This window comes from Mus caroli, unplaced genomic scaffold (assembly GCF_900094665.2).
Source record: "Mus caroli unplaced genomic scaffold, CAROLI_EIJ_v1.1 scaffold_10999_1, whole genome shotgun sequence".
Lineage (NCBI taxonomy): Eukaryota > Metazoa > Chordata > Mammalia > Rodentia > Muridae > Mus > Mus caroli.
Window position 1 is genome coordinate 2497 of NW_018389317.1, and position 18145 is coordinate 20641.

General features: G+C 42.5%; 1 protein-coding gene across 1 annotated transcript; it reads right to left on the reverse strand.

Annotated features, from left to right (window-relative positions):
• Positions 1-15553: 15553 nt before the first annotated feature.
• On the reverse strand, positions 15554-17907 carry LOC110288037 (serine/threonine-protein phosphatase PP1-gamma catalytic subunit-like). The gene is made up of 2 exons (XM_021154493.2): positions 16706-17907; positions 15554-15840 (listed from the first exon to the last, which is right to left on the reverse strand). The coding sequence occupies exons 1-2, from the start codon at positions 17645-17647 to the stop codon at positions 15826-15828; spliced, it is 957 nt and encodes a 318-aa protein (XP_021010152.1). The 5' UTR covers positions 17648-17907; the 3' UTR covers positions 15554-15825.
• Between the last annotated feature and the right edge of the window lie 238 nt (positions 17908-18145).

Sequence of the window (18145 nt, forward strand, 5' to 3'; positions counted from 1 at the left end):
GGTATTCTAAGTTTCTGGGCTAATATCCACTTATCAGTGAGTGCATATCATGTGTGTTCTTTTGTGATTGGGTTACCTCACTCAGGATGATATCCCCCAGATCCATCCATTTGCCTTAAAAAAGCCACCAACGGATTGGGAAAGGATTTTTACCAATCCTAAATTCAATAGGGTACTAATATCAAATATACAAAGAACTCAAGAAGCTGAACTCCAGAAAAATCAAATAACCCTATTAAAAATGGGGTACAGAGCATCTTCTTTCTCAATCCGAGATGTGTACCGGGACTGCCTACATTACCTACACAGGGAGTGGCTACTACGACTTGGACCTGTTGGAGTTCTCCTCTTCCAACAGTTATTTTCTAACAGCTGGTAATATTTGTTCCCAGCTCCAAGGCATGAGTGTATCCAGGGCCAACACTACAAGAATTTTAAAAAGTATTAATTTCATCAATCCATGAACTGAAGAACTGTGAGTTTTCCATAGTAATCCACTCATCCAGAAGCATGAAACTCCACCATACCTCAATGAGAAAACCCTACCAATCTCTGAGCTCTCCAATCTCAGGACTCAAATACCATCATTCATTACTCTGGAAATCTTCACCATGGAAACTCTGCCCATCAAGACCCTATATATAAGGGTCGTGTGTCTGCTTACTTCACTGATGTTTATCACCTGAGCAGGGGCAGCCACCCTCCTGTGTTTCTGTCTCCCAATAAATCTCTTGTGTGAGGCTTATTGTGTGTTGTGACTTTGTGGTTGGTATTTCTTGGCTCCCAGCTGACAGTATACCTTTCCCTTCAGAGCTGCAACAGTTATATTTTAGTGGCAAAATCCAAGTCTGGCCAAAATGCCTACTAACCCTCCAGCAAGCCCCTCATAGCATGAGACTAAATAATGCTATTCCTCTCTTAAGGTGATTCTTGACAGAGCCTTGATCACATTGAAACAAAAGGTAAGAGATAGACACAGCCCCATGGTACCAAAAAGTGAGAAAAGGCAAATGTGGGTTGTGCCAGCTCTGAGTGGTCACTAATGCTCAGATCTCACCAGAGTCCATTTGAGGAATGACAGACAGCTGTCCATACAGTGCAGTGCCTAGGGCTGGTTTGTGTTGTTCTGTGCAGACAGCTGTTTGGTGTTGATCTGTAGGACTTAACAGTTGGTGGTATGCTGGACTTCATAATCTGTGGTTTGACTGAATTTGGACATTGCTGACTGGAATTCAACATTGACCATCAGTTACACTTGGACATAGTGAGTTCTTTCCTGTGATTTTTCTCTGCACAAGTTCAGAGGAATGGTTTTCTGCTTTTTGACTTTACTCACTTGGGAGCTTTGACTTCAGCTTCTTCTGGTTTATTTCACTTTTCTTCATGACTTCACTTTTCTTCATACATTTACCTTTCTCTGAACTATGACTTTTCTTTGTCACTTTAAAATGGGGACTATTTCTTTTAAATTCCCCATATATATTAATTGTGCAAGGGCATTTCACTGACACTTGCATCAAGACACTTTGAGCATATTAACCCAGTTCCATTCTGGTTCTACTATATCTCTCCAATTATTTTCCAAGTCTCACACAGTTGTCCTTTCATCCAAGGCCCAACTGAATCAGATCTTTGAAATGGGGCATAACTTGTGATAGTTATTTTTGCTGGACAAAAAATTTAAATAAAGTGATCTCAAATTACTTCCATTTCCAGAAAATGATAAATTTTCTTTCTTCTGAATAGATGTTGTGTGATTTTTGGCCCCTGATCTCATACTGTTCTTTTATCACATATGGAATTTTGCATCACATACATTCCTGGGTAAACCTAATTGATACTCAGCTGTGGACATTAACTTTGTGTCTTCTGTTCATGATGGATGTCTTAGCTTAGAGTTCCAATGTTTTGACTTTTGAAATAGGGATTCTGATGTTCCTGACTTTTTGAGTTTTCATTTTCCTTTATGCTTTGATCCTTCTTTCTTCTTCCATCCTCCATATTTCTTCTTGATTTGTTTTTATGTCTGTGTGACCTTGAAGCATATCTTGACATTTCCTTGGAGGTATCTCTGATTTTTTTTTCACGTTTTAAAATTGTTTTTTTTATTTACATTCCAAATGGTTCCCACCCTGCTTCCTGATGCCCCCTCTAAGAGTTCTGCACCACTTCCCCCTTCCCCTTTGCATCTGATAGGGTGCTCCCTCAACCACAGGCCCCCTCACTCAACCACCTACCCTCACCTTACCTCCTTCCTCTGCCCATCCTCCTTCCCAGAGGCATCAAGTCTCAACATGATTAGGTGCATCCACTTCCACTGAGGCCAGACAAGGAAGTCCTCTGCTACATATGTGATGGGTGCAACAGATCAGCTTATGCATGTGCTTTGGTTGGTGGCTCAGTCTTTGGGAGCTCCTAGGAGTCTGGTTTAGTTGATACTGTTAGTCTTGTTTGACATCCCATTCATCTCCTTCATTCCTTCCCTTACCTCTTCCAAAGGGGTCCCTAAGTTCAGTTTAAAGGTTGGCTGTAAGTATTTACATCTGTCTCAGCTGCTAGCAGAACCTCTCAGAGGAGAGCCATGCCATGCTCCTGTCTATAAGCACAAAATGACATCAGTAGTAGTATCAGGATTTGTTGTTTGTGCATGGGTTGGATCCCAAGATGGGCCAGTCACTGGATGGCCTTTCCTTCAGTCTCTGCTCCGTTTTTTTGTCCCTGAATTTTCTTTAGACAGGAACAATTCTGGGTCACCTGAATCTGAAGATAGGTGGTGACCCCATCTTCCCACTGGAGCCCTGTCTATCTACTGGGGGTGGTCTCTTCCAGTTACATCTCCCCACTGTTGGACATTTTGGATAACATCCACTGAGTCCTGAGAACCTCTCACATCCCAGGTCTTTGGGACTTTTTAGAGGTTACCCCCAACCAAACCGCCAGAAGCTAAATATTTCCAATCATTTTCCTGGCCCCCTTGGTTTTTCTCCTGCTCCTGCTCCTATTTTTCCTCCTCCTCCTATCTACCAACCCCTTCTCTCCCTCCTTGTGCCTTCTATGGTTATTTTGTGTTCCTTCCTTAGTAGAACTGAAGCATCCTCCCTTGTGCAGTATTTTCTGTCAAACTTCCTGCAGTTTGTGGGTTATATATCATGGGTATTCTATACTTTTTGACAAATATCTGCTTACCAGTGAATACATACCATGTGTGTCCTTTTGGGTCTGGGTTACCTTGCTCAGATTTCATTTTTTTTTTTTTTTTTTTTGTGGTTTTTCGAGACAGGGTTTCTCTGTGTAGCTCTGGCTGTTCTGGAACTCACTNTGTAGACCAGGCTGGCCTCGAACTCAGAAATCNGCCTGCCTCTGCCTCCCAAGTGCTGGGATCAAAGGCATGCGCCATCATGCCCGGCTATATCATTGTTTTTAATAGCTGAATGTTCCATTGTGTAAAGGAACCACATTTTCAATATCCATTATTTGGTTGAGGGACATCTGGGTGGTTTCCAGTTTCTTTTTTTCTTGGATATTTTCTTTATTTACATTTCATATGTTATCCCAGTTCCTGGTTTCCCCTCTGAAAAACACACTCTCCCTCCCTCCTCCCCCTGCTCACGAACCCACCCACTCCTGCTTACTGGCCATAGCATTTTTCCACACTGGGGCATAAAGTCTTCACAGGACCAAGGGCCTCTCTTCCTATTGATGTCCAACTAGGACATCCTCTGCTACATATGCTGCTGGAGCCATGACTTTCACCATGTGTACTCTTTTGTTGGTGGTTTAGTCCCTGGGAGCTCTGGGTTGTACTGGTTCATATTGTTGTTCCTCCTATGGGGCTGCAAACGCCTTCAGCTCCTTAGGTCCTTTCCCTAGTTGCTCCACTGGGGACCCTGTGCTCAGTCCAATGACTGACTGAGAGCATCCACCTCTGTATATGTCAGGCACTGGTAGAGCTCCTCAGGAGACAGCTATATCAGGCTCCTGTCAGCAAGCAATTGTTGGCACCTATAATAGTGTCTGGGTTTAGTGACTGTATATAGGATGGATCCCCAGGTGGGGCAGTCTCTGGATGGCCTGTCCTTCAATCTCTGCTCCACAGTTTGACTTTGTAGCTCCTCTCATGGGTATTTTGTTCCCCCTTCTAAGGAGGACCAAAGTATCCACACTTCAGTCTTCCTTCTTCTTAAGCTTCATGTGGTCTGTGAATTGTATCTTGGTTATTCTGAGCTTCTGGGCTAATATACACTTATCAGTGAGTGCATACCATGGGTGTTCTTTTGTGATTGGGTTACCTCACTCTGGGACCACCTGGGACCCTGAGGACTGAGGGAAGAGTTTGAGAAGTAGGTTTGAGCTAGTAGTCCTTCTGCCTCTCTTCTGTAGGAAGTTCAATGCTGAGCAGAGGTGCCAGAATAGTCCTGACATAGTGGCTTGCTATAAAGATGTCTCGGCAAATCTGCAAGTAGAGATATGTGGAATGGTGGCAACATCCTGGAAAGTGAGAAAGACTACCAGGCTTCAGAAAATCTTTCATGTACCCTGAGAATGATACCCAGGCTACCTTCCTACAGCTCTTCCTGAGGCCAGAGAAGACAGTGAAAAGGGAAGCTGAGGTCTCCAGAAAGCATGACCTGTTTGGTTTATCCAAGTGTCAAGTTGGGGATCTGGATTTGAGCCAACATCAAAATACTGAGAAGCAGGGAGGGTCCATCTGTCCTTCAGGCGTGAATGAATTGTGCAGAGGGACAGCTCAGACCCATAGTTCTGATGGAGGATTTTATAGCATCCTGAATATTGCACAGACACACTGAGACAGATACCTAATACTTCACAAAGCATTACAGGTCTAGTCTTTGATTGTCCAGGTTGCTTTCAAACTTGAGTCATTTGATAATTACTCTTTACATCTGGTTGGGAGAACAAACACATACACATAAGCCCCAGATACATGTATACACAAATATAAACATACACACACACACACACACACACACACTGAGGGGAGTACATTCCTTCTAATGTGCCTTCTGTAAAGTTGATCTTAGCAAACTTTGCCTGCAATGGAGAAAGTCTGCATTCCAAATGGCACTTTCATATTTTTGTGTAATTGCCACTTCTGGAAACATCCCTCTAAATCAGGTTTCTCTTGACTCCAACCCTAGCCAACCCTATGTGAAACATTAAACACCCTGGACAACTAGTTCAAAGAAGCCATGGGAAGCCAGTATGGAACTTGTTTCACAATTTGGCCCAGGGCATCCAGCCATGTGCAATGTCTGGCTGACCTATCAACTGTCTTTTCACAAGATACAAGTAGAGGTCTGAAGTGCTTGCCACTTGAGTCCAGAGAAGGTGTTGGTAACAAGTATTGCAGTGGGTAGGGATACGTGGATGGGAAAACAGATGAGATTCCCTGATCTCAAAGTGTGGGCTTTCCCCTGGGTGGCCTATGGTTACTTGCTACATCCCCTCCAAGTAGGGAAGACCCAGAGGCTTTCATATGTGAAGAAGAATTGGAATCCTAAACCTACCTACTCTACTCTCTAGTGCAAATTATTTGGTATATATTGATCATTTTGTTCTACCACAAAGCTGGCACTTGGCATGAAAAAGCTTCCTCTGCTCCTTCTGCTGGGCTGCTTCATTAAATCTCCATTTCAGGCTAGTTCAGTGAATGGTGCTTCCCGTGAGGTTCCATGAGCATTCTAAAGCTCAGTGCTGTGGAACTGCAGAAAAACACCAGGAAAAATCACATAACATGGAACAAGGCCTGAGGCTAGCCCCACATTCAGGGACCTATGAAAGGGCCAGCATTTTGAACACAGACCCATGGTGAAACGCAGGTACTCCAGTTATGCTTCCTGGCACAAGCAATCCAAAATACATGGCCAGTTATGGGGTGATGAACATCTGGATTCTGTAATTCTTACCAAACCTTCTCTGTTCAGGTCTGCTTGATGGAGGAGGCTCCTGCTGACTGACAGAGAAGTAGGGCCCGAGCTAGCTAAACTAACAGGCAGACTAAGAGGAACAGAAAAGGAAAATTGTTCTAGTCCCAGAAGCAGCCAGCACCTTATTCTGACCCCTTGTTGTGATAGGTGTTGAGAAAACTATCTGAGGCCCGTTGGAGAACATCCTCACTGAGGACAGTTTCTCTCTCTCTTCTGGAAGGGCGTAGGACAACAGCATTGTACTGGATGTTGGTTATCCTGTGTCTCAATGGTCACTGTTTTTCTTGCAGCTGGTAAGTACAGTGGCCTTATGCTTCCTTTTCCATGCTGCACTAACATAACATAGCTGTGTTGGAAGCAGCACATTTTTTGAAAAAGTGAGAAGTGGAGATTATACAATCCAGCTTTTGTACTACAGGGCTCAGTCCACAGGAATTTCCAGTGGTCCTTGAGGAGATAGCTGCAGTTTTTTCTCAGCATCACTAACATCAATTGAGATAGGATCTCAACTTACATGGTAAATGCAGTAAAAATTGTGTCATTTTACACAGTGAAGAATATTTCCATATTAAGAATGACATTCTGTCATTTACAAGCACAAAAATGAAAGACTTGATGATAAGTGGCTTGAGTCATCAGAGAACAACAGAAACCAGAGGCTTGCCCTTTTACATGAAAGATAAAAGTTTGGCTTTATTTTGGTCTATGCATTTTTCAGGGTCTGTGGTGTCTGTGTATAGCCAAATAGACTGCCTTTCTGTTACCTACTTCCTCTTCCTGCTATGACTGCCACTGTAACCCAAGCAGAGTATGGTATAGACAGGTTTTCACTCTCCATTTTTCTCCAACCATGACCCACAGCACCTGAGTCAAAAGCCCTGTGTTGTACTCTGTGGTGTTTCTGACTTTAATCCCTTCTTTCTACTTGGCAGGTAAAATGACACTTCTCACAGTCAAATCAGCTGGGGGTAACAGGGTCATCAAGTTTACTGGAATATGCAAACCCATGTGGTTTATGCTGATCACCAGCTTCTGTATAACTCTAGCAAGTTGACATATGCTAAGTAGAGAACACCAATGTGGCAATACACTCTGGTAAACTCTGGGCACTGTTTTCTTTCAAAATGCCTCGCCAAAGTGAACATTTCACAGATGTGATAATGCTTTGCCTAAGAAATTCCATGTCTTGTGTTTCTGGAAGAACATACCCTTGCATCATCAGTTGTCTACCTGGGCTAGCATGGCCTCATAAGGGGAAGTGTGACACAGTTCCTGCCCCTGGAGCATCACCAGGCCATTGATCCCCATGTGTGCTGATGGTTGTTGTTGGGCTGAAGCTAATTTGATGTCCTTACTCATTTCTTTTCAATGATTCTTCATGGGGAATACAATTACCCCATTACTCAGAGCTAATCACCCTATAATAAAAGAAACAGATGCATTTCTTTAGAACGAGAAATGGAGGTGGTCATGAGGCTGTAGATAAAGAGAAACATGACTTCCGCTTGGCCTATTGGGCCATAGAAAAGAATCTAGAAAACATAACCACAAAGATCACAGAAAACTTACATGGTCCTTTGCAGAAGTGGTTCATTGCCAGATTTGCCCTTGAACTTGGAATCATGAGAAGATACATGCACATTCTCTTCCAATGACTGTCGCATTAATTACCCAGCATGAAATAGGGACATCAAGGATAGAGAGTTAAAGTGGTCTCAAGAAGAAAAGGCATGGGTAGAAAAAAAAAGGAATCAATAAAATACAAGTGAATGGTAAATGGGTTTATTTAAAAGAAGAGAGACAGATGATGTAGTGTAACATTCCCAGCCTTGAGTAGAATAAGCAGACCTTGAACACTTGCCATGACAAGTCTTATTGACCTGGACAGAAACATATGCCTTGGCTGCAGTTGCAAGTTCTCAGGGAAACTTAGCTGTTTTGGCTGCCTGTGCTGACCTTGCTCTACAACATACTCCAGCTGAATCAGGTTTTGTGGTTTTTCCCTTTATAAACACAAAGCTTATTATTAAACTTTGTTCCTTGATCAGAACACAAACTTGTCTTCATGCTTCTCTCACCCCTCTCCCTTTTCAAATTCCAGCCCTCTATTCAGGTGAACCCTGTTCAACAATAGGCCACTAGATGGCTACAGGTGGTGCCTAATGTGGGGCCTGAAAATGGTGGACTAGCTGAGAAATGCTGTCTTGGGCAGAGCTCCATGGAAAACATAAAAGTAACAGTATCCTCCGTGGTAAGCAACAAACAACATTAATGCAAGTGCAGGTTATAAATTTTATGTTTTGGAGGCTTTTGTTGCAGGACTTGCATTTGAGGGGATACAGGCTAGGTTGAAGAGGTGTTGACCCAATGAAGATTTCACCTAGGTGTGACAGAGTAATGGGGCAGGGGAATACTAAACAGGCCTTTGTCCCTAGCCTAAAAGAGCTGCTTCAGGTGAGAGGAGCAGGGTTTTCAAAACAGGCCTTTATTTATTTTTTTTTTCTCAAACAGATTCATGCTGTCCATAGTTCCCAGAAGAAGGAACTTTGGATACAGAGTCCTGGGAAAAAGTTGGAGAAGTTCTGAAAAACACCCAGGCAGACCCTACCACCTTTTGCTTCTGAGCATTTATAAAAGATGCTATTGATAATAATAAAGAAAAAGAGACCTTGCAGGCATTAGCTAGTGCCCAGGAACAGCTTGAAGAACTGCAGAAAGAATCCCTGTCTGAGAGGGCTTCCTCAGAAAAAGTCTCTCTCAATTCTAAATTAAAGAAATACAGACCTTGCACACCCTTTACAGCTAAGATAAAGGAAATTGGAGACACTGATGATGAATTAGATCCAGAGGAGGAAGCTGATTTAGAAGAAGAGGCTGCCAAATACCATAATGAGAATTGGCCTCCTTATGTCCCTTCTGCTCTGCCTATGGCTTTTCCTGCAGGAGATGCTGCCCAGATGGACATACTAATCTATTAATTAGAGTTAGAAGTTAAGCTGCAAAAACTGACTAATGAGCTACAAGAATTAAAGAGTGCTTCAAGTACAGAAAAGTGCTAATTCTAAGTGCAATAATTCTAGGATATGCAAATCACCACTAGAAAGAGCTGTGAATCAGGCTCGCAGGGAGGGACAGGATACATCTGAAGTGTTAGCTTTTCCTGTAGTTGAGATAAGTGATCAGTGGGGTAATAGAGTCAGACAACATCAGTCAGTCATTAGAGTTGAAAGTGATAAGAGTTAAAAACAGCTTTGGCACAGTATGGGTCTATAGTTCCCTTTACACGAACTTTATTGAATACTGTGATGGAAGCAAATTTAACCCCCCAGATTGGAAAACTATATGTAGGGCTACTTTGTCAGGAGGAGATTACTTAATTTAGATTTCTGAATGGCATGAAGCAAAAAAGAACTGCTATGATGAATGCACAGACTAGCAATGCAATCTGAGATCCTTTTAACATGCTCTTGGGAGAGACCTTATGAAGGCAATGCTAATCAAATTGGTCTGTCTGCAGGGGTTTATGCCCAGATTGCAGTAGCTCTTCTGTAGTGCTTGGCCCCAATTGCCAACTAGAGGGGATCTCAGTGGGAGTTTATCTAGCATCAAACAAGGTCCTAATGAACCAGTTCAGGAATTTGTAGACAGACTGCTAAAAGCAGCTGGTAGGAGTTTTGGAGATCCTCAGGCAGGAGTTCCTTTTGTTACACAATTGTCTTATGAGAATGCTAATGCAGCCTGTTGTACAGCCACCAGGCTATACAAAGCAAAGACGGATTTATCTGGATACATTAGTCTTTGTGCAGAAATTGGACCCTCATATAATCAGGGTCTGACTATGGCTGCTGCCTTACAAGGGACCACTGTACAAGCAATGCTTTCCCAGAGACAAGGGAAGAAAGGATGTTTTAAATAAAGAGTTACATTAAAAATGATTGTCCCAGGAACAGAGGTACGAACGGACCACCAGGTTGTATGCCAGGCATTTGTCCTCAATGCGAGAAAGGTAGTCACTGGGCCAGGGAATGTAAATCTAAAACAAATAGTCAGGGCCATCCCTTGTCAGGAAATGAGCAGAGAGGTCAGCCTCATAGCCCCAGACATGCAAAGCAAGCAGCTCATGGGGCCATGAAGCTGTTGCTAAGCGAGAGAAATCTGGTAAGTTCTGGTGTACTTACCAGAACACCCCAGGAAGCACAGGATTGGACCTCAGTTCCACAAACTACAAGGTGCTAACCCCAGAAATGGGATTTCCAACCCTGCCTGCAGGAGTTTTTGGGTTCTTGCCTCCAGGGACCTGGGGTTTTGTTGTTGTGTTTGTTTGTTTGTTTCATTTTTTATTAGATATTATCTTTATTTATATTTCAAATGTTATCCTCTTTCCTAGTTTCCCCTCCCAAAGTCCCCTATCCCATCCCCTCCTCTCCCTGCCCACCAACCCACCCACTCTCATTCCTTGTACTGGCATTCCCCTATACTGGGGCATAGAACCTTCACATGATGACTATGAGCCTCTCCTCCCATTGATGACTACATATACAGCTAGAGCCACAAGTTCCACCATATGTTTTCTTTGATTGGTGGTTTAGTTCTAAGGAGCTCTGAGGGTACTGGTGAGTTCATATTGATGTTCCTCTTACGGGGCTTCAAACCCCTTCAGCTCCTTGGGTACTTTCTCTAGCTCCTTCATTGGGGACCTTGTGCTCTGTCCAATGGATGATTGTGAGCATCCACTTCTTTATTTGCCAGGCACTGGCAGAGCCCCTCAGGAGACAGTTATATCAAGCTCCTATCTGCAAGCTCTTGTTGGCATCTGCCATAGTGTCTGGGTTTGGTGGTTGTTTATGGGATGGCTCCCCAAGTGGGGCAGTCTCTGGATGATCGTTCCTTCAGGATCTGCTCTGAACTTCGTCTTTGTAACTCCTTCCAAGGGTATTTTGTTCCCCCTTCTAAGAAGGATTCTGAGCTTCCATTTATCAGTGAGTGCATATCATGTGTGTTCTTTTGTGATTGGGTTACCTTACACAGGATGATATTTTCTAGTTCCATCCATATGCCTAAGAATTTCATACATTCATTGTTTTTAATAGCTAAGTAGTACTCCACTGTGTAAATGTACCACATTTTCTGTATCCATTCCTCTGTTGAGGGACATCTGGTTTCTTTCCAGCTTCTGGCTATTATAAATAAGGCTGCTAAGAACATAGTGGAGCATGTGTCCTTAATACATGCTGGAGTATCTTGTGGGTATATGCACAAGAGAGGTATTTCTGGATCTTCTGGTAGAATTATGTTCAATTTTCTGAGGAACCACCAAACTGATTTACAGAGTGGTTGTACCAGCTTGCAATACCACCAGCAATGGAGGAGTGTTCCTCTTTCTCCACATCCTCACCAGCATCTGCTCTCACCTGAGTTTTTCATCTTAGCCATTCTGACTGGTGTAAGGTGGAATCTCAGGCTTGTTTTGATGTGCATTTCCTTGATGATTAAGGATATTGAACATTTCTTTAGGTGCTTCTCAGTCATTCGGTATTCCTCGGTTGAGAATTCTTTGTTTAGTTCTGTACCTCATTTTAAAATAGGGTTATTTGTTTCTCTGGAGTCTACCTTCTTGAGTTCTTTGTATATATTAGATATTAGCCCTCTATTGGTTATAGGGTTGGAAAAGACCTTTTCCCAATCTGTTGGTTGCCAAATTGTCTTATTGACAGTGTCCTTTGCCTTAAAGAAGCTTTGCAATTTTATGAGGTTCTATTCATCAATTCTTGATCTTTCAGCATAAGCTATTGGTGGTCTTTTCAGGAACACCAATAGCTTATGCTTTCATTACTAGGCTTAGAGGTGAGATTTCCCCTTTCTCTCCAATAACTGTCTAAAGTGGGACTGGCCAGGAGTGCACAGGGGACAGGAACAGTGGAGCAGCTGGGACAGGATCCTTCCAGTTGCCATCTGCACTCTGGAGCTAAGACTGTTCCATAGCCTTCTGTGTATAGGTCCCGCCAGGAGAGAGCTGGTCTCCCTGGAGTGCTGTCACAGGCCTACAGGCTAACAGGAGGGACTCCATCCAGAGTTAGCAAGACAAAATAACACCAGAGATAACCAAATGGCAAAAGGCAAGCACAAGAACCTTACCAACAGAAACAAAGGCTACTTGGCATCATCAGAACCCCATTCTCCCAAGTACTGGATACCCCAACACACCAAAAAGCAAGACTGGATTTAAAATTACATCTCTGGATTCTAGTAAAGAACTTTAAGGACATAAATAGTTCCCTTAAAGAAATATAGGAGAACACAGGTAAACAGGTAGAAGACCTTAAAGAGGAAACACAAAAACCTCTTAAAGAATTATATGAAAATACAATCAAACAGGTGAAGGAATTGAACAAAACCATCCAGGATCTAAAAAATGGAAGTAGAAACAATGAAGAAATCACAAAGGAAGACAACTCTGGAGATAGAAAGCCTAGGAAAGAAATCAGGAGTCATAGATGCAAACATCACCAACAGAATATAAGAGATAAAAGAGAGAATCTTAGGTGCAGATGATACCTTATTTGATATTCTTAAAGGGAGTACTGGTCTTATCTTCCCTTGAACTTTAACATTGGATGGATTATTGATTTCACAAAAAGTAGAAAGAGCTATTGAAAAACAATTTGTTACTTATATAGATTATTCTTTGCCTTTATATTTGCTGATTTTTATAATGACTCATACACCTACAGAATTATTGTGGCAAAAAGCTCCTCTTACTTGGATATTATAAGGCAGTAGCTCATATGATAATACTTCAAAAAAAACAGACACTGGTTTATTTTGGCAAAGAACCAGACATAATTATTGAGCCTGTTAATGTGGACCAAAACATTTGGCTAAAGCAGCATAGTACAGATTTGTTGCTTGCTCAAATAGGATTTAAAGGCATTATAGACGACCATTACCCTCTATATAGGTTGATAAAAATTTTAAATGTACATTAGGTTTTATTTTCTAGTCTGACATCTTTACAGCCTTTACATAATGTTCTTTTAATTTTTACTGAAGGCTCCTCTAAAGTACATGCAGGATATATCATAACTAATCAAGAAGTAGTCATAGAGACTCCTGGGCTCTCTGCTCAGCTTAACAGCAGTACTATATGTTTTTCAGTCTGTAAATGGTGGCCTGACCTTGATTTTGATCTCTGTCAGTTCATAGCAGGCCTAGTTTCTTAGGACATACCTAACCAATTACCCCATAGGGATCTACCTGACTGTGATAGAAAAGAGTCCTGCTCCCCAGAGTCTTGCCCAAATGAAGGTTTAGATAGAAATTTGAGATGTGGACATTTGGTGCTTAGAGTCAATCTATGCGCTTATCTTTTTTATGTATGTCCCCCAGGATGGCAGGACTAGATCTCAGGCTCATAATTGTGGAGGTGCAGAAAATTTTTCTGTCCTGTCTGGGGATGTGAGACCACAGGAAAAGTTTATTGGAAGGCCCAAGAAGATTTAATTATAGTAGAAAGGAATTGAACAGAATCTGGCCTGTCTAGTTCTAGTTGTAAAGGTACTGACCATTATTATTGTTATAGCCTTAGTTGTGCCTCAGTTTTACTGTCTGGGTCCTGGACAGGAGTAGGATCTTGCATCAGCTCTTCTTGTAATCTCACTATAGTGAAATTCACTGAGTCTGGCAAAAAGGTTAGAGAAGACTGGCTTAAAGGAAGGACTTGGAGACTTAGATTATATAAAACTGGTTATGATGGTGGATTACTCTTTACCATTAAGCTTAAAACTGAACCTATCTGTTTTTCAGTAGGACCTAATAAGATCATATAAATAAGCCTTAAAAGAGGAATGATAAAGATAAAAAGAATACTGCTAATAATAGGAATACTGCTTCCCCATTCTCCAGTGTCTGGTATCCCTCGTAGTTGTATAGTTGCCACCACTACCTTTCCTACATTTGCGACTCCCCTTACAGAATTAATGGTGGGCATGTTTCATGTGCTTAGTGATACTTATCCTAATGTCACTCACTCATATTGACTTTGCTGTCATATAGCCCCTCCTTATTAAGAAGGTAATGCTTTATTATCCAGCAATGTTTCTTACTCTAATAGCTTTTCTGATTGTTGATGGAATCAGAAATCTGGCATAGGTCTTTCTCTACATGAAGTTTCTGGACTAGGTACCTGCATAGTGAAAATTCATAAAGGTAAAAGAGAGCTTATGCAATCAAATGCTTACTGTTTCTACCTCTTCATTCTATTTTATTCCTCCAAAGGTGGGATGGTGGGTTTGTTCCACAGGTCGTACCTGCTGCATTCACATACAAGTGTTTGAAAGCTCCAAAGACTTTTGTGTGTTGGATCAACTTACTCCTAGGCTCACTTATCATTCTTTTTTTTAAATTTATTTTATGTATATGCGTACACTGTAGCTGTCTTTAGACACACACTAGAAGAGGGCATCAGACCCCATTACAGATGGTTGTGAGCCACCATGTGGTTGCTGGGAATTGAACTCAGGACCTCTGGAAGAGCAGTCAGTGCTCTTAACCGCTGAGCCATCTCTCCAGCCCTCACTTATCATTCTTATGACAAGTTCTTGGATCACTGGGAGGCTTCTCTCACCCAAGAGAGAGCTTGCTACAGCATTAACTATTTCAGTACTATTGGGCCTCAGTATGGGAGGAACAGCTACTGGTGCTTCTGCCCTAGTTTTGTAAGGAAAAAGTCATGCACTCATTAGAACTGCAATAGATACAGCTATAGAAAAGATAGGATAGAAACTTCTATTTCCCATTTGCAAGAGAATCTAATCTCCTTCTCTAAAGTACTCCTTCCAAACACTAGAGGATTTGATATTTTATTCCTTCAATAGGGAGGACTATGTGCATACCTCCATGAAGCATGTTGCTTTTACATCAATCATTCAGGAGTAGTAAAGAATTCTATGGCTAAAGTTTGAAAAGGACTGGCCAAAAGGAAAATTAAAAAAGAACAGAATCAGGAATGGTTTGAATCCTGGTTCTCCACTTCCCCATGGCTTACAACTTTCATTTCTACACTGCTTGGACAATTTATTAGAATTTATTTTGATGCTTTTAACTTTTGGATCTTGTATTTTAAACAGATCAGTTGCCTTGATACAGGATTGCTTTCAGTGAGCTCAGCTATTCACCATGGCAGTTATTAATCACTATGAAGAAATGCATTTAGTGTATATGCAGCTCTGAAGTGTCCTTCGTGGATCTGGTCTTATTTGAAAAGAGTGCTATAGAAGACCAGTTAGCCAGAGACAGTAAGACAATTATGAGTGTTCTTGATCTCCTATCGACCTAAGGTAGAGACATACATCAATGCTATGTTTGCTCTACATGATAGGTAAGGAGCAATATAGACACTGACCTAAGACAGGCATGGTCACCTTGGCTATTTTTTACCCTAGATGGGATAATGGAAAACAAGTAAATCTTTTGCCCCCACCCAGCAACTTGTATTCCTCATCTTAAAAAAGGGGGGGGGGGGCGGACTGTAACATTCCCAGCCTTGAGCAGGCTGAGAAGACCTTGAACAACATTTGCCAACTGTTTTTGTTTGTTTGTTTGTTTTTACAAGTTTGCATTTAATAAGCCTGAAACCATTCTCAGCACATGGCATTGTACACGGGCATCTGTGCAAACAGATTCATTTAACAGGTCGTAGTTTTAAAAAGTCATAGATACTGTGAGTTCTATATAAACCGGTGGACGGCAAGTTAGTTCCTTTTGATTTATAAGCCTCATTGTCACCGCAGAATAAAGAATGTAGCCAAAGAAAGCATTATCGGTCACTCGTATAGGACAGTGTTGTTTCTATAATTTGAAGCTTTCTGAATGGACGGGTTCAGGCCTGATCCAACTGTAAAAAGACCACTCAGTGAATAGACTATATGGGAGCTGTACAAAGTGTTATTAACTTCCATCATTAATAGCTTACTCAGCACTATACCACTATTGCTAGTTAAAATAACCTGCTTCTGAGGCCCCACGGAGGGAGGCGGCCTGCGCACGCAGCCTCGATGCCCTGGCCACCTCACGCCCAGGGCGTGCCATACAGTCCAACAGAAACTTTGGCTTTAGGAAGGAATCACAGACATTGAAAAGAATGGCTTTAATCGTTATTAAATGTGCAGTGGGAGGGAGTGTGCTTCAGATAGTCTGGGCAGGGCTGGCAGCAGGTCACTCCTGCTGCCACAGCTGCAGACACTAGTTTGTANATGACAAGACAATGAGGGAAAGCAGTCCCTTTCAAACAAACTGGAAAAAAAATTGTTCACAGTGGTTTGTATCAACAGAATGCATTTATGACAATTACATGTNGAGACTCACGCACTCTAAGGCTCTCTTTATATCCTAAAGAAAACAGGCATTTACATTATTCATGACTTATACTAAATTAAAAAAAGATCAATTTTACACTTTCTCCTCAGACAGGATAACCTGCCAGGGTGTACAGCTTAACACCATCATCAGAGCCATTCGCAAAGGGAACAAAGGTTCAAAACAAAACAAAATGCTCTCTTGAGAATGAAGTACTTCGCTCGCTGCTATAACCAGCAAGTGCCAGCAGTAATCAAATGCAGGAGGGCCCGACAGACAGGTCTACCTGGGCAAGCTGACCAGCACATCACGGTTTAAAAAGGAAGGTTATGAACGCTATGTTACAAGTCCCAACCAGGCAGTGTCAAGTGACATCTATTTCTTTGCTTGCTTTGTGATCATACCCCGTGGTGGTGTGACAGGTCTCGTGGCATTGGGCTCTTTTTCTCTTCAGGCTTTAAAATCTGGGAGGAACACATGAGGGTCTCATCCACACTCATCATGGCGCCTGCATTGTCAAACTCTCCACAGTAGTTGGGTGCAGAAAACAGAGTGACTAACTGCCTCTTTGCAAAAAACTCATAGCCATCCTCAACCACCTGATGGGCTCCACATATAAGATTCAAATCATGCTTATGGAGAAATTTTGCAACCACTTCTGCACCAAATGTGAAGGACACTCCTCTGTCATTTTCACCCCAGCCTAAGACATCTTTATCGGGGTGAGACCACAAAAGATCACAAAGAAGAGCTTGATCTGGTACGTCAGTTGGTCTCATAATTTGCCGAATCTGCTCCATAGATTGAAGATCTGGTGATAAACCTCTATGACAGCAGAATATCTTCTCGTCCACGATGGCTGCTATCCGCAAGCAGTTAAAACAGTCCGTGGATGTTTTCCACAGCTTAATGTTGTATCTTCTTTTACACTCATCATAAAATCCGTAGATCCTATTGATGCTGGTGCACTCGTGGTTCCCTCTGAGAAGAAAGAAGTTCTCCGGATACTTGATTTTGTAGGCCAGCAAGAGGCAGATCGTCTCCAGGGACTGCTTGCCCCTGTCCATATAGTCCCCAAGAAGCAAATAGTTGCTCTCTGGAGGGAAGCCACCGTATTCAAACAGACGGAGCAAATCATAGTACTGCCCGTGGATGTCACCACATATCTTGAGTGGTGCTTCAAGTTCTAAAAGGATAGGCTGACTGAGGAAGATCTCCCGAGACTTCAGGCAGAGTCCTCCTATCTCGTTCTCCTGGAGCTGGACATTCTTGCCTGGCTTGGACCCTCTCACTTCCAGTAGCAGTTGGATGATGCTGTCCATGTTGAGTTTGTCGATATCTGCCATTGCTGTCCTGCCGCCGACCCTCCAGCACTAGCAGAAGCAGTAGCAGCAGCAGCAGCAGCATCAGTGGCACCGCTGCCCACTCGCCCCGGGGTCTCACTCGTCCTCCTTCCTCACACCACGAGCTGGGAACCACCGCCACAACAGGTCTTAAGGCCATGGATAGAGACATCTGCCTTGGCTGCAGTTGCAAGTTCCCATGGGAACTTAGCTGTTTTGGCTACCTGTGCTGACCATGCTCTACAAAATACTCCAGCTGAAGCAGGGGATGGTGTTACATCCACTCCAGTAGTGACTTGCTTGACAGGTTTAGAAACCTGGAAGCAGTCCCGAGGTGAAGAGTTTCACGGAAACTTAGTCTCCTAGAACTTTGGCATCCCATAGCATGTATGCTCCAATTTTGTCCTTGTGAATGGATCTGTGTGCTGTCTTTCAGTATTGTTCTATTATAGTTGCCTCCAAGCAACGACTTGCCAAATACCTAAGCAAAATTGAACTTTG

Coding starts and splice junctions, on each gene's coding strand:
- LOC110288037 (XM_021154493.2), bottom strand. CDS start 17,647: ATGGCAGATATCGACAAACTCAACATGGACAGCATCATCCAACTGCTA.